The 16900-nt window shown below is 50.0% G+C and overlaps 1 protein-coding gene across 2 annotated transcripts; it reads right to left on the bottom strand.

Moving 5' to 3' along the window:
• Positions 1-30: 30 nt before the first annotated feature.
• Positions 31-16144, bottom strand: opn4a (opsin 4a (melanopsin)). Of its 2 annotated transcripts, none has more exons than XM_046402343.1 (11): positions 15902-16144; positions 6621-6763; positions 5734-5867; positions 4990-5193; positions 4715-4886; positions 4007-4183; positions 3772-3879; positions 2986-3181; positions 2734-2898; positions 1787-1849; positions 31-1658 (listed from the first exon to the last, which is right to left on the bottom strand). In XM_046402343.1, the coding sequence occupies exons 1-11, from the start codon at positions 16091-16093 to the stop codon at positions 1494-1496; spliced, it is 1719 nt and encodes a 572-aa protein (XP_046258299.1). In that variant the 5' UTR covers positions 16094-16144; the 3' UTR covers positions 31-1493. The 2 variants fall into 2 exon arrangements, with proteins under 2 accessions (XP_046258299.1, XP_046258301.1); XM_046402345.1 differs by having other exon boundaries at positions 1787-1846; positions 15902-16142.
• Between the last annotated feature and the right edge of the window lie 756 nt (positions 16145-16900).

The following is a 16900-nucleotide window of genomic DNA, read 5'->3' as shown; positions in this document are numbered from 1 at the left end:
AATGATCCAAAAGTGATGTAAAAAATACCATTAAAATGTACCTTTGTCAAAATTGCAGTAGTGCATTTGAAGTGACGGGAATTCCTTTATGAATTATATGTCAGTACTTTCTTGAAAAGTCAAGTTGCTTCTATCTGAAACTGGACTTCGTGATAAAGAACAAAGAGTTTTCTGCTTGGTAAAGGTACAGTCTGTAGGATTTGCTGGCACACCAAAAGGTACACAGATATTCATTATAATTATTAGTTTCAGGTGGTTATACAGTCATGTTATACAGTCAGGACAAATTTCTTTGATGATTTCTGTGAATTAAAGACCCCTGATTTCAGATTGTGGTAGTCAAAAACAGATTCACAAAGCCATTGACTGTCTTTCCTTCTTTTAACGAGGGGGAGCAAATTTCTACCAGCCACAGCTAGCTAGCTAACCACATAGCTTAGCTCTGTAAACTGGCTGTAAAAGCAGTAAATTTGTTTTAAATACACATTCTGTGGCTCTGTTTAACCTGCAATATGATGCTAACAGGCCCCAAGCAAAAACTCTTTGTTCTTTAAATGCTCTGTAGCACTAAATAGTCTTAGTGTTCGAAGTATGAAGAGGAAAACGTGTACGACGGTCTGGATTTATGCAGTCCTGTTTGAGAGGAATTAAAGCTTTTAGGATAAGGACTGATTGCTGTGTTGTTCAGATATGTGGCATAACAGCTTTGGCTGGAGTTGCTGGTCTGTAAATGTCCTCACATTTAGTGGAGAAAGAGAGACAGACGGCCGTTAAGATTAGCAGAAATGCTAACAATGCTAACTAAATGCTCCTGGCTAGATGTAACGGTGGGTTACTGTAGGCAACAAGCTGATCAGCCAGAACACCAGATTTAATCCATTCATTCCACTTTGGCCTTGTGAGTGGGGTTCAGTGAGCAGTTTAACTTAATATTTCAGTTTACTGCCAGAGAAGCAGAAAAACTTTCCAATTGTCACAAGACGCTGCAGAGGACTGAGCTGGAAAAACACAAAACAGCAACAGACAACAACAAGAACACAAACAGGAAACCACAGGGTGTGTAGAAAAGTCTGCAAAAGTCATCATGTATTAATAGTTCCTGAAACACGAGAAAACATTTCCCGAAGGGCTCGGGGGCCTTCATGTGTCTCATAGGAACTCACCTGGAGAGGAAAACATTTTTACCTTTTGGTCTGTTTGCATCCATCTGACTCAAGGACCAGAAATCAGGTGCAGGAACATTTTCTTGGACAAAGTACTCTAAGGAACAATTTAATACTTTATATTCTTCTAATTCAGTGTTAAAGTCCTAAATACACTTTTTTGAGTCAGTATAACATATGAATGTTGCATATCACCACTTTTTGTAAATTTGTGATGACTTCCTCTAAAGGCTTTATTTGTTTTTTTGGACCTCATCTGTGTGTTTGAGCATTTCAGACTGGCTGGTCAGGTGGCTGCAGGCGATTGGCTGGGAGGTGAGGGGCGGGGCTTTATCCAGACCCCGCCTTTGCATTGCTGTTGGCTGCTTTGGAGCGCGCAGTGCAGGAACCTTTTCGTCCAATGGGAAGGAACGGGCTGGACTCAGAGGTGATGACGATGCTGGGGATTCGACCGAGCGCCCCTCTCATGGCGAGTCCTTCTGCAGGATCCCCACTCTGTCACATGGGAAAATAAATGTCTAATCTTATTGTTTTACCTCAACAGTTATTCACTTTCAACTCATTAGCATTTGGAAATGTTTTCCCTTTACGGTGAATAACTCCTGCGGTGCGACTGGACTCACGCTTGGGATGCTGCTGCGTTCTCGGGCTCCTGCCGTGGAGACATCAGCGTCGTAGGACGTCTGCTAGAAAGACAAACGAATGACTGGGGTTATTGTTCTGATTGAACAGCATACTGCAGCAGCAGCCATTTTAATCGACTTTATCAGTGAGGCAGGCAGGAAACCAGAGGACCAGTCATAAACTCATCTCTAATCAGAATTTTAATGCGCCTTTAAAGTCAATGACTGAGATCAAAAGGAAACGGAGGATTTTCTGATCTGAGCTGAAGAGCACATTGAGCAGATTAAAAAGAGCACAAAACACAGAGCTGCAGATTAACACGAACAGCTTCAGCTGAACCCTCAAATGACCCACAATCCTTTTGTCTCCTGAATGTAACGTTAATAATCAACATGAAGGGTAAAACGACTTCGGACAAAGTCTGCGGGAGCCTCGCCGTGGTGATCTGCTCTTTAATCCGTCTCCAGCTGTTTTCATGCTGCCCGAAGGTCAACCAGGACGACATTTAAAGCCTCAATGTGCAAATCAAAATGTTTAGCTCTGCCTTCGTCCCTCCAAACTGGTCAGCATCCTGACTGCAACACCTGTTAGTGTTTGTAGGTCAGTTTCAGCGACCTGTGGAGGCTGACCACTGGAGGCGCTCTACACACCTGTACACAGGTGACCCACATACAGACCAATGACAGAGTTATGTCAGGTGACCAGACGTGAAAGTCTGGTTCGTATTCTCATATATAACGTGAGGTCACGACAGCTGGGATTCTTTAAGTGCTTGAAACTCTCTGGTCTCTGGTTCTATCTGGTTCTTTGTTAAAAGTTAAAGGTACAAGAAGAGAAAACCATAAGATGCCTTATGGTAAGAAACATCCAAATACAGAACTTCAAACTCAAACGTGATCAAAGTCCATGTGTGTGCATGTGTTTGATCAGCAGGTAAGTGGTTGACCTTCTCGAAGATGCCTGAGTCGTGGTTCTTCATCTTGGACTTGAAGCTGGAGGAGGGTTTGAAGTCTGGGAACTCGGCGGTGTCTCTGCTGATGTCACAGGACACCTGGCGGCTGGCTGGTCTGGAGCCCATACTGGACAGATCGGCCTCGGTGTCTGTCAGGCCCTGCAGAGAAAACACACAATCCTGCTGCAGCTTTCTGTTTTACGTCACTGAATCTGGTTTTACAGCTAAAAACGGATCAGGGCTCACTGATTCGCTGTCGGAGGCGGAGGAGAGGCGGGACTTGCCGGTGCTCTGCCTCCTGAACTGGCTGCTGATGTCGGAGGTCTGGCTGGTCACAGTGGAGCGACGCGTCGACATGAAGCTGCTGCTGGTCGAGCGGAGGTCTCGCTGACGGACACAGAGCAAGACGCCGAGACACGGGATGTACTTGGCCAACGCTAACCTGGACAGAGACAGAAGACAATTTATTCAGTGTTTCATTTCATTTCATCATTTCACAGGTTAAATGTCTCAGCTTGGCACAAGAGGCGAGTCCAAGCAAACGTCCAGAGTCTGTGGTCAGTTTGCTGTCGGGATCTAATATAACTGGACTACTTTCCAAAATGTTGAACTGTCCCTTTAAGCGAATCTGTTTATTGGATGTCACATTATGAATTCAGACGTTTAAATAAAAGGCATCAATCATCAAAGTAAGACTCCAACGCTAACATACTTTGTTACTAACATGCGGATGATGAAGACTTTCTTCATCTCCTCCCTCATCGTGAGCTTACATGATGCTGACGTCCACAGTAAGCTGCTTTCTTTTCATACTGCAGCTTTAAAGTCTCTTAACATTCAGGCATCCTGCATCAAACCATCGTGTGGGTGTGTGTGTGTTTGATTCTCTGCAGTGAACAATCAGGTTAACTGAGCAGTGTTAGTTCAGATGACTTGACTGGATCGTGTGACGCCTCACTGAGCTGCAGCCGCGTCAGCAGGGTGGAAACAGCCAACAGGTGAGCTGTATGTTATACAGATCATATATCATACCTGTATTTTGGGTGTGTGATGGCGTAGATGATGGGGTTGTGGATGGCCGAGGCTTTGGCGATGACGGCGGGCACAGAGTTCATGTAGGGGGTCAACATGTCTGCGTACCTGCAGACAACAAAACAGGGAGGAAGCTCAGCACACAGGGAGGGTCAGAGTACACATCCGTGAGTACAAGTACCATTTCGGGCTGCGGGTTTATGGAGAAGGAAATTATCTGTGTCATGTTGTTTACCCGGCGAAGGCGGTGAGGGCGACGGTGGAGTACGGCGACCACGAGATGACGTAGAGCAGGATGACGATCAGGGCGATCTTCGCCATCTTCCACTCGTTCTGCAGCCGGTGGAAATTCTTCACAGAGTCGCGGCTGCTGCCGTGACTGTGAACGCTGCCGTTAACCTTCCCCACAGCCCTGGAGACACAGACACAAACCTGGAGTACCTGCAGCGTCTGTGAGGACACCGCATTGAGCGCCTGCGAGGACACCGCATTGACCTGCAGCGCCTGCGAGGACACCGCGTTGAGCGTCTACGAGGACACCGCGTTGACCTGCAACGTCTGCGAGGACACCGCGTTGACCTGCAGCGCCTGCGAGGACACCGCGTTGACCTGCAGCGCCTGCGAGGACACCGCGTTGAGCGTCTGCGAGGACACCGCGTTGAGCGTCTGCGAGGACACCGCGTTGACCTGCAGTCACTCACTAGAGGCTCAGCCTCGCGGAGTCTCGCTCTTTAACTCACAGTTGCTGTTTGTTGAGAACTAAAGGACTAAGTGGACATAATTTTGTGCTGTGCTGTTATCAGCTGCTAAAGCAACAAACTTGACTGGAATCCTGCTGAGAGCTGCTGATGTGTCGTCTGACTGACACACACGCGCTCCAGCTGAGGCCTCACGCAGCCACAAGCAAACACACTGACGACACCAAACACTCGCACGGACTGACTGGTTGGTGGTGCGGATGGCGCGGAAGATGAAGACGTAGCAGTAGATGATGATGAAGAGCGGCAGGAAGAAGACGAAGATGAAGAGCAGCATGGTGTACGCCCGCACCGACGGAGTGAACGTCATGTAGTCCCACGTACAGGAAGTCAGCAGGCCCTCGGGGACGTACGCACCTGACGGCGAGACGTGAGGGGCAGAACAGAGCAGATTAAAGCAGAGATTACGTGACCTCAGTGAGAGTTAAAGAAGCCTGTTTGTGTGTGTGTGTGTGCTCACTCCAGCCGAAGAACGGCGGCAGGCTCCACCCCAGAGAGTAGGCCCACGCCGCCATGAGGATGAGGAGGGCCCGTTTCCGTGACAACACGCCGATGGAGGTGAGGGGTCGCGTGATGACGAAGTAGCGGTCGACTGCGATCACCGTCAGCGTGATCATGGAGCAGATCCCGAAGAGAGCGCCACAGAAGGCGTACAGCTCGCAGCCTGCAGACAGACAAAGTGACGTCACCGCGTCGGCGTGGGAGCGTCTCTGATTGGTGCTCAGACTGAACCTGGACCCTTTAAACACACAGCTTAGGAAATGATTAAATTAATTAAGTCCTTTTCCACTTTCATAAATCAACACCTCCTCTGCTCGCACTCGTTTTCTTCCCACTGCGGGAATTAAAATGTCTCCCGTCTTATTAAAACGACCGCGGAGCGTCTCTCTGGGGAGACGGAGGAGGACCGACGCCTCGCCGGTTCACACGGAGTGCAAAAACCCGAAGAATGAGGAGATGATGGAACACAGATCGTAGAAACTTCTCTCAACTTTCCATTGGATAAACACTGAATTTTCATTTTTGAGTGAACGGGTCCTTTAAGGCCTTTCCAGGCCAGCAGGCCGGAGGTCAAGCGGCTCCGGTTAAACTGGGTACAGTTTCTGGACCTTCTTCTTATCTCTGATTTTTTGTGAACGTTAGTAATAGTGAATAATAATGTTTGAAAGTGATCTGAAGCCAGCCGGGGCAGAACTTGAGGTACCTTTCTCTCCGAAGATCCACCTCTTGTGCATGCTGGTGGTGAAGAAGATGGGCGTCTGGGTGACGCACATCAGCAGGTCTGTGATCGCCAGGTTAATGATGAACATGTTGGCTGGCGTCCGCAGGCTGCGACTCCTACAAAACACACACACACACACACACACACACACACACGTGACTTCAGAGAGGACAGGAAACACTGAACGCTTCCATTTAAACACGTGGAGCTGCGTCGCCGAGTTTTTTGGCTGAACATTTAACAACAAAAGCCTGCAGTTATCAACCACACCAGCAGATGTCAGCAACAGGAGGAGCCGACATGGAAAAATCACTCTGAGCGCTGAGTCAACGGGACACTCAGGCTGGAGCTGATCTGACTTTAAAGAGAGATCAATATCTGTCCCGTAAAAGGTCCGATCAATACGCGGGTCGAACTCATCTTAAGTGCAAAGCTTCATCAAAGGACCCAGAAGACATTACGCTCTGCGTGTCAGACAAAGACGTGTCCTGTGTGGTCGATGACAGCCGGGCGGCCTTGACAGCTGACACACCACGCACACGTCCAAACAGGAAGCTCTGCCCGGAGGTTTGCTCCTCCCACAGCCCAGAACACACCTGAACGCACGATTTTATGTGCAGCAGCACGAAGGAATCAAACTAAATTGTTTCAGCTTTTCACGCTCAGCCTTTCAAACAGCAAAACAACGATTTACAATCACGCCATGGGCTTGTCCAACATGCCACGGCCTTCCCATCACCTTCACAATAAAGGTCAGAGTCACTGACTGACCTCAGAGCAATCGTTTCTGACTTTACATCATCTCCTGAACGCGGCGTAAACATCAGAGGAAGGGCGTGACCATATTTGGGCACAGGAAGTCGTCCTACCTGCAGAAGGCGTATATGACCAGGAAGTTCCCGACCATGCCTGTGATGCCGATGGCGAGGATGACGGAGCCGATGGTGTAGTGTGCGTGGTCGGGCACGTCCACTGTGGGGAAGGGGGGCGGGGCTTCGGACACCATCGCCACCTGGAGGACAGAACAAGAAACGACACAAAAACAATGAGAATTAAGAATCGTGACACGCGTCCTGGTTTTACTTCTGCTTGTGGTCCTGATGTTCAGGTGTTGCAGTTTTTAAAATGTGCGGCCTGAGAGACTGAAGTGGAAATGAAAAAGTGCTTCACACTGATGACACTCTCACTCCTTCAGTGGAACGAAAGCATAACGATCACCAGCTGCTGGCCTTAACTCCCTTTTAAAGACCCTCCACATGCTCTGCTCATCACAGTCTTCATCCTGTCTCCCTGTTGCCACGTCAACAGCATAAATTACTGCTGGGCCCTCAGAAACATTCAGTATGGCCAATCAGGAGCTCAGCAGAGGAGCAGCCTGTGAGTTTACCTGCCTGCACCTGGTGGCCTGCACCTGGTGGCCTGCACCTGGTGGCCTGCACCTGGTGGCCTGCACCTGGTGGCCTGCACCTGGTGGCCTGCACCTGGTGGCCTGCACCTGGTGGCCTGCACCTGGTGGCCTGCACCTGGTGGCCTGCACCTGGTGACCTGCACCTGGTGACCTGCACAGGATCCTTGAAATACTCCCACGTGTTAATCACTGCTTTATATTTAATGTTTGGATTGAAATATCAGCAGGGTAAAACCATCGTGGCAGATGTAATTCAACGCACTCCAACCAGCCAATCAGGGATCGGTATCCGCACGGCCCCGGTGCACAAGATGCTTCACGCCTCCTGCGGTTTGGTCTGAACGTGTGCTGATTCGGCAACGCTCAGTAGTCAGCACAAAGAACCTGAGCGACACGCCGACATGATGTCACAGTGCAGATGATGCAGCAGGAAACAAACATGTCAGCTGAGGGACGCGCGTCCTCACAGAGCGAAGCGGCAGGAAATCATTTTAATGATGCCTGCGAAGAGAGGAGCAGTAGAGACGAAAACACAGATTCACAGCTGCTCGTGCTGATGTTGGCCTTTAGCCATACAAGGCTAATCCTGCCACCAGGAAAATAAAAGCTCCCTTACATCATGTTTAATGTTGTGGCGTGACTTTCCCCATTCACGCCAATGTGTCCAGAGTTTTCCTGGCCATCTGGTGGACATCAGAGGAACTGCAGCTCAACACACTTAATGTAAATCAGAGTCACAAACGATCCAGCACGTTCCTCCGTGTTTCTCTGGTCGTGGCACTGAGCACTGAGCACTCACCACTACTTCAAGTATTAATACCAGCACTGTTTTCTGGTCTGTGAGTTCATCTCTGAGTCCTGCAAATCCCCAGCAGCAGCACCTGAATAAAGCTACTTTCCAGCAGTACCAGACCCGTGGTGACGATGGCTCCTGAACGCATCGCTAACGTGTGATAACGAGCAGTCCTGTTGGACGCTGGGACTCGTTACTCTGCTGTTCAGAGTTCAGAGAGACGTTCAAGGTCATTCCAGCACTGGAGGAGACACAGAAGCCAGACTGGTCCTGATGGACGCATGTGGGCTGTCAGGGTTTGCTTCAGTCCATCATGTCTGTCCTGAGGGACTCCAACAGGCCGACGAGGAGGACGACCGTGTGACCGCCAAGACGTCTGCTGAAGCCCATGAAGTATTGATGGAGAGGGCGTGTTTAGAGAGATTTATCATTTTATTTACAATCTGTTTGCTGTTATTTACACAAATTTCTAAAGTTAGAAACGAGACCTGCTTTTCAAAGTCCTGTTTTCATGTCTTTAAATTCCCTGCTGAGCTGGACATTAACATGAGCTAATTACTGTTCACCTTCACAGTAAATCATCTGTGCGACTCTACTGAGAGGTCGTTTGTCTCATCACACGTCCAACAGTCCCACGTGAGACTTCCTGAGTGTCCTCCTGCTGAGGACGAGTTCCAGTCAGGCTGAGCTTCACATGAAGGATTCTGCTGGGACACAGAAAACTGGGTGACTGACAGAGATATTAATGAGCCCACGTTTGAAGCACATGGTCTCGTTTCTCCCGGTGTGGTGTGAACGCAGCATCGTTTACATCCGATGTTTGGGACAGAAATAGAAAACCTCCCCTGAACTGGAGATAAAGTGGATCAGCGTTGGCTTACAGCAGGCAGGAATCCATTACTATTTAAATCATGTAACACAATTACACGACGTACCTTTGCTGCATGCAGCTGACCCACATCGCTCTCACACACAGTAATTACTGTGCGTGTGTGTGTGTGTGTGTGAACGAAGTAATTAAAGTTTCCACAGCTCATCCACATTATCATTCTTTATCTCGTGTCTCGCAGCGTTTCCTCATTACACGCGAAGTCGTCTTCAAGTCAGTCACAAGCTGCGTCTTCAGTCTGTCCAGCTGGACAGGACAGGATGTCCAACTTTATCTTCTGTCTGCTGTCACAGTTTCATGTTTTCATGTAGTAAAATAACATTTTATTACCAATTTCCCAGATATTGAAGAAATTCAAGGTCGCTTTTTCGGCTTCCGACCACTTGATGAATGACTCAAGAGAAAAGCCCTCACATTTTCACAGTTTTCATGCTTCGTAAAACTACCAGCGCTGGACTGACACGCTGCACTTCGTCTGTTTGTTTGTTTGTTTGTTTGTTGTGCTGGTGGTTTGAGCAGCTCTGCTGTGACGTCGGGTCAACAGTCATCAACAGAGTTAAAACGACTGAGGCGACAGCAGCTTGACGGGAGGAACAAGAACACAGCAAAAAAGCAGCACGATGTGTCAATTCCACTTCCCATCAGCCCTCAGCGAGGAGGGACGGCGAGGAGGACGAGGCGGACGAGGAGGAGGAGGAGGGCGACAAGGAGGAGGGGGACGAGGAGGAGGAGGAGGAGGGGGACAAGGAGGAGGAGGAGGAGGAGGAGGGGGAGGAGGAGGAGGGGGACGAGGAGGAGGGGGGCGAGGAGGAGGAGGAGGAGGAGGAGGAGGGGGACGAGGAGGAGGAGGAGGAGGGGGACAAGGAGGAGGAGGAGGAGGAGGAGGGGGACGAGGAGAAGGAGGGGGAGGAGGGGGAGGAGGGGGACAAGGAGGAGGGGGACGAGGAGAAGGAGGGGGACAAGGAGGAGGGGGACGAGGAGAAGGAGGAGGAGGAGGAGGAGGAGGAGGAGGAGGGGGACAAGGAGGAGGAGGATGGGGACGAGGAGGAGGAGGAGGAGGGGGACAAGGAGGAGGAGGAGGAGGAGGAGGGGGACAAGGAGGAGGAGGAGGAGGAGGACTGTGAGCCCACAGCCCAAAGTGTGGAGTCGAAGAAACTGATGGCAAACCAAGCACAATCCATCACGGTGTTTCTCACAGCCAACCAACAGCTGCTGCCTCCGTCAGCTGCCTCCGTCAGCAGCTCACACAGCCAACACGTCGGCAGTCAAAGCGAACCTGAACAACACGTGGAAATCCAGAAGTCCTCTGATGGAACTTCAGCGTACGACACACACAGGAAGGAAGTGTGGCTGAACGTCAAAATAAAACGCGCTGAGTGTGATCGGTTTTCAGGCGCCACAGACACGCCTGAACAGTTCACACACACACTCACACACACTCACACTCACACTCACACTCTGTGTATTATCACAGGATCAGACGAAGTCAAACTGTGAAGAAAATCTGTGGAGAAAAATCAAATCACAGGCTCCACGTGGCTGAAACCACGTGTGTGTTTAGCCCACGTCATGAGGACGCTTTGTCCCATGTCCACTTTCCTCAGAGTGCTGTCGGACGTCCACTTCGGGTCTCGGGCTTCTACTGCAGTAGTGGAAGTACTTTGTACTGGTAGTTTGTTGAGTCTTCACTTGATTACTGAGTAGAAGACTTAAAGAAGTTTTCTGACTGCGTGGTTTGATCCAATAATTCTGGAGACCTGCTGACTCAGCAGCACCACCTTCAGGTCAACGCTTTCGCACTTAGCATGTTAGCATGTAGCTCGAAGCCTGTCTCTGTCCCCACCTGTCTGTCTCCTCACCTGTCTGTCTGTCTCTGTCCCCGCCTGTCCGCCTCCTCACCTCTCTCAGCTGTCTCACTGTGGACAGGTGTCTCATGTCTGATGTGGACGCAGGTCGTTGTGTCTGTGTGGAGGTTCGTCTCTGACTGAATGCAGGACACAGACAAAATGTCAAACTGAAAGCGTCTCACGAACGAGGACGGAGCCGCAGGACAAAGTGTCCTACACAGAAACTGACACTCGGCGCTGAGAAGTCTCTCTTTGTTCCTGCGGCCGACGAGATGCTTAAACGAACAGTTTGCAGACGTGATCTCGTTTTACTGACCAAACTCGCTGAAAAGAGAAGCTGGTTGTCGCAGCTGTGAGCCTGAGATAACGAGTGTGTGCGTTCATGTCTTTACACACCGTTTGTGTGTGTCCTCTTTTCATCAGTCAGCCTTGAAAGCTTCCCACGCCACAGCTGACTGAACTGCTGCATCACATGACAGCCATCGACGTGTGTGTGCGTGTGCGTGTGTTCATGGTCTCTTACACAACAGAAGTGATTCGGGTCAGTGTTTGATCCTCATGCAGATCAATAACTCCATCAGCACTGACCCCACCATCGTTTTAGTGAGCAGATCTTACACTCATCTGATGTTGAGAAAAATCAACCCGATCGTTGTTGAGATTCACTCAAATAAATGACATGACATTACAACATTAAAGGGGCAGTTCAGCCCAAAATAAGAATGTGGACGCAAATGAATGAGGCTTTGATTGAACTGTCGTCCTGTAACTACGCTAACGAGAGACGCATCGGGAAGTCCAGAGAGACACGACTTCAGGGGACGATCTGAGGGCCAGTCTGGCTGTTCCTGAGTGATTCTGTCAGGAAAAACTGAAGGTGGTGGTGAAGGTCTGAGTATTAAAGCTCCAGAAGCAGGCGGCCGAATGTGAGATGTGACATGTTTGTTCTGATCGACAGTTTAATGCAAAGCACACACATGACCGACTCCCCCGCTAACGAGGCGGGAACAGGACGTGAGCACCTTCATCCACAGCTCCAGGACCGAGACAAGGTTTCACTTTGAGCTGCAGCCTGTCTCTCCTCACAGCCCTCAGACGACAGACAGGATGATGTCTGTGCGAGTTCACATCTCATTCAGAAAGGCTTTCTGTCGTACTGCTGCAGCACACCGGAAACACAGACAGGCTCAGCACCCTGACGTCAGCCATTCAAACTGGTCTGAGGTCCACTGACTTCAACACGTCAGTCATCACACGGAGATGACAGAACTAACCTCCCGAGCTGAAGCAGGTGAAGCTAAACGGCCCCTCAGCCTGATGGGTCTGAGCGTTTTATTGATTCTTTTTATTGATTCTTATTGATTCCAGTTCCAGCATCTGGACACTTTCTGGATCTGGAATTAACAGATCATTTGTTGTCTTAAAATGTGTTTTATCACATGATATAAAAGTAGTTTTGGAGACATCAGCAGACCGACAGAATAAAGTTCCCCACCAAAACATCTGGACACCACAGCTGGACCAGCATAGACAGAAATACGCCGACCGTCACCTTCCGCTCAGCGCATTACGGTTTTTACTCCCCGTGAGGTCAGACCTGCACAAACAGAGGTTTACCGTTATCTGGATTACGAGCCGGCCTTGTGAACCTGACCCATCTGTGACCTTCACTCCTCAGAGGAGACTCAACAGATCAGGACTTTATTACACTCACACCAGCTTGTGTGACACCAGCATCCCCTTCCACAGTGAAGGAGCTTTAAAATCCAGTCTGGACTCGCTCCCCCGTCCTCTGCGGGCCAGTGGCCCCGAGGGCCAGACTAACCACGGCCCTGACTCACAGGTGTGATTCACACACTGACAGCTGAAGAGATGATACAAAGCAAGTCTATACCAGGTGAGCTGCCAGGTAAGTTACCAGGTGAACTACCAGGTGAGCTGCCAGGCGAGCTGCCACGGCGCCCTGTAGGTTTCTGCTGCTGCCTTCCAGTCAAAGTCAGAGTTTCCCAGATGAATTTTCCAACTTCCAAAACCAAACGCCAACATGGCCGACATTTCTTTGGCAGGCGTGAGCTCACTGAACTGTCAGCAGTGATGAGAACCAACCAGGGGACCTTAGACCTTTTATCTCCCAGCTCCTGCACCATTCCAGTCTCTACTGTGACGCCTTCACAGCAGGTGTGTCTGTACGATACACAGCACTATTTTGATTGGTTTACAGAGTGTTTCCTTGGTGACCTCAGACGTCAGCAGCAGGTCAGTCCTGCGATTCTCCACCACACATCAGAATGGATGGAATGAAGTCAGGAGGCGAAGACCGTTTTGACGCCTTCCATGTCTCTACAGGACCAGCTGCTCCACAGGTAGTCCACCAGTCCAGTTCCATCAGAAAACCGGTTCATTCCAGTTCGACGTTCAGAGTTTCCTCTCTGCTTCATGTGTCTCATTACAGCCTGTGTGTTTGCTCGTATCATTTCATCTTTTTGGCCCTGGCTTGTCTTTCCCTTGGCCTCATATCGCTTTGTTCACAGATGACTTCCTGTCCTCAGCCTCCCTGTTGTCTTTGTCTTCGTCCCACCTTCGGAATGGCCCTGATGAGTCTCACCTGCTGCTCGTTTGTTTTCCCTCAGTGTTCCTGCTTTCCCTGCGTCTCTCTGGTTCACTCGTCTCAGTCCCGGTCCTGTTCCCAGGCTGAGACTTGGTCAGCGTCTGTCCACAGTTCAGCCTCGGGTCAACATAAACCTCCTCCTGGTTCTCACAGACACTCAGAACTGAAGACCGGAGATGGAGGAATGTCCCACCGTCCCGCAGCAGGATGAAGAAACGTCTTCACTCGGTGGCTTTAAGACGCTGCAGCAGCGTCTTCTTCTCTCAGTTCATTCATGGCTGCTTGTCCTCCACCGCGGCTCTCACACAGATGGACAAGTTGAAACATCTGCAGTTGAGCTAAAGCTGAGCAGGTTTTACAGAATCAAAAAGCCTCCTGATGATTTCTGACCTGAACACATGACTAATTTAATAAGAATGTTTTTACTTTGTTATCCGCTCTATAAAAAGTGGCTCAAATATCATTAAATCGCACACACGCTATTCAACATTCATATGGGATTAACGTACTTCACACACACACACACACACACACACACACACACACACACACACACACACACACACCTGCAGTGCTTTACAGTGTCTCTTAATGGAGGTTTCCCTGAACAACAACCAGCTGATGAAAACCAGACCAGGTCCTGACAACAGCTCACTCATGTCATGTCACAATGAGCAGTTTCAACTCGTAAATCGAGTCCTCGTCACTCGGCTCCTTCTGGTTCCATCACACTGAAGAGAAGACAGACAGCTGATGTCTCCAAAACCCTGCAGCTCACACCAGAACTAATGTGGATGGATGAATAGACGGGACAGAGGAAACACATGAGGGTTCTGTCCCTTTAACATGCTGGTCCTACATGCTGTCAAACCTGACAAGTGCAGCCAAAGGGCTGACACCAGGCCCAGTCGCTCTGAGCCACAGGTCTGCACTGGGCCTCCATCAGGGCCTCCATCAGGGCCTCCATCTGGGCCTCCATCTGGGCCTCCATCAGGGCATCCATCTGGGCCTCCATCAGGGCCCCCATCAGGGCATCCATCAGGGCATCCATCTGGGCCTCCATCAGGGCCGAAGAGGAGTGAACAAAGAGCAACGTTTTCCATTCCAGCTGGAATTGAGAAGCTGCTTTTGTGGCCTTCAGATTGAAGGACTCAGAGGAAACAGAGACAAGACAAAATGTGTCGGCAGGGCAGGACCCTGAACCCGACCGAACTGGACCAAAACCTAACCTGAGCCAGGCAGAAGACACAGGGAGGTGGAGGAGCTCTGGTGACGAGTGCAGCAGAACATCAACTCACCTCAGTAACATTTGGGTGTTTGTGGATGGAAAACGACACATCCAGCATGTGAGCCAGAGACTGACTTCACTGTGGGTTTTATAGAAGCAGCTGAGCGGCTTCAGTCCGGTCTGAACATCAGCCTGACAGCAGTTAAAACGCCATTTAATAAATGATCACAGACAATCAGTGGAAAGTTGGCCGACTTAGCAGCTGGAACAGCTTTGAAAAACCACACATGCACCAGTGTTGAATCAATCCAGCGTTTGCAGATGCTCTGAACACACGCGTAATATGTGCAGCAACACACGATCCGTGGCAGACACACAGCATCAGCCCTGACCGCTGGAGGAGGACACAGAGTCCGCCGTGCAGCTCCGAGGTGTCGGCGAGGCCCGCGGGTAACACACAAACCACTTCCTGTGTCCGCGTCTTCGTGCGCAGCAGGCGGCTTGTGTGGTTCTACACACACACAAACACCAGCTTGTCTGATGAAGCACACGGAGCCCTCAGAGCAGCAGAGTTGCATTCAAGCATTTCATGAATCCAAGGGACACTTTGTGCTGTCAGCTCATCCCTAACATCCCTCTGCTGCTCTGTCACGGCACAGAATCACACACAAGTGCAAGTGCACTTCGGTTCCATTTGGTTCTATAAGCCGGACTGCGCAGAGCTCAGCGAAACACACCGACAGCCTGCTGAAGCCTCTTCATACTGATTCGACAGGCTCATAAGCAGAGTTGCAAACTGAGTCGGCAGTCCACGAAGCAAAGCGGGCTCAGTGTTTCACATCCACATCAAATACCACCAGATACTGAAACCAACACACAAAAGATCACCTCCAAAGTTTCAATAGGCAGCCTGTGAGCTGGGATACTGACATGATTGGAAAACTGATTTGTGTCGGAGAGCGGACCAAACTCTGCGCATAAAATGTGCAATTAAATATTAACTTGCCTCGTGGCAATAGTAGATTTCAATATAACAAGAAATCTGGTAGATTTCAAATCAATATGACTGATTGTTAAATTCGACATTATTTAAATCGCCATCAAAGCGTTTCTGCCTTTAAAGACCTGAACCAGATTTCTTCTGTGTGGCGTTTGCCGGAGCTGACAGACCTCTAAAACAGACACATTCAGTGAATAATCCTCTGCCTGGTGGATGAACACATGCCGAACACAGGAAACTCTTGTGCTGACAGTTAAGTTGTTTTCTGTCGCGTTAACTGGTGGCCATGAAGCATGAAAATATGAAATCGCTCGTGTTTTCCGCGCAGTTTGGTGACGAAGAGACGCGCCCGGAGCGCACAGCAGTTCTGGACTCACCGTTGGGGCGATCGAGGCAGGAGGCTGGAGCTCCACGAGCCGGAGCGCATCCACCGCCGATTCGTTGTCGCTCCACGCGGACGCCAGCGTCAGGGTTCCCGCGGTGCGCGCCGTGCAGTTCGTCTCGAGGTCGCCGCACAGGATGACGCTCTGCGGCGCGGAGAGCTGGAGCGCGCTTTTCCCGCCGTTCATCCCCGTCAGCCTCCTCTTCCTCGCTCCTCCTCTCTCGCTCTGAATGCAGGAGGAGAGAGAGAGAGAGAGACGGCCAGGTGACCGGAAGACCACTGCAGGTGAGGTCCTGTTTGATGGAGCTTTAACGTAAACACGACACGGCTTCAATCTACTACTTTGAACCTGCACCACGAGGCGGGTCACTCTGCATCATGAGTACTTTTACTTTTGGTACTTGAAGTGTATCTTCAATTCAGTTCAATTCAATTCAGTTTTATTCAAAGTGCCAATTGATAACAGAGTTATCTGAAGACACTTTACAGGTGTGTGAACAACACATTCAAAGAAAGAGAAACAGGTCTCAGGGCAAAACCCTACACTGAGTAAGCAGCTGACCACAGCGGCGAGGAAAGACTTCCTTGATGACACTCATGATGTTCACGTTGGCTGCTCAGGATGCAGCAGCAGAGTAACCAGCTGCTGCTCGCCGTGCTGTCTGCTGTATCTCTGCCTGTAGCCACAGCTACCGTTAGCTCGGTTAGCCTCGGCGCTGGAGGCCCCGTAGCTGAGTTGAGTTTTAATGTCCGCAGAACCTTAACTTTCACTCCAGGAACTTTGATGGTTTTTGTCTGTAAAGTTTGCGCGGCGACACGAATCCACTGAGCTCCACCTCACAGCTCAGGCAGCAGGATGAGCCCCTCACTACACCTTCATTCATCTTTCTGTGGACTTTACGCTGTGCTGAACATCTCAAAACATGTTTCCAAAGAAGTACTGAGCTTTAGAGGGCGCAGTGCGAGGCGGCTGATGTCACAATCACACGTCTCA

Source organism: Scatophagus argus, chromosome 10, assembly GCF_020382885.2.
Source record: "Scatophagus argus isolate fScaArg1 chromosome 10, fScaArg1.pri, whole genome shotgun sequence".
In the NCBI taxonomy this organism is placed as follows: Eukaryota; Metazoa; Chordata; class Actinopteri; family Scatophagidae; genus Scatophagus; species Scatophagus argus.
The sequence above is the reverse complement of the archived record's forward strand: the minus strand, read 5'-3'. Positions and strand labels throughout refer to the sequence as shown.

Coding starts and splice junctions, on each gene's coding strand:
- opn4a (XM_046402343.1), bottom strand. CDS start 16,093: ATGAACGGCGGGAAAAGCGCGCTCCAGCTCTCCGCGCCGCAGAGCGTC. Junction 5,194..5,733: donor GTGGATCTTCGGAGAGAAAG/GTACCTCAAGTT, acceptor GTCTGTCTGCAG/GCTGCGAGCTGTACGCCTTC. Junction 3,182..3,771: donor ATCACACACCCAAAATACAG/GTATGATATATG, acceptor GTCTCTGTCCAG/GTTAGCGTTGGCCAAGTACA.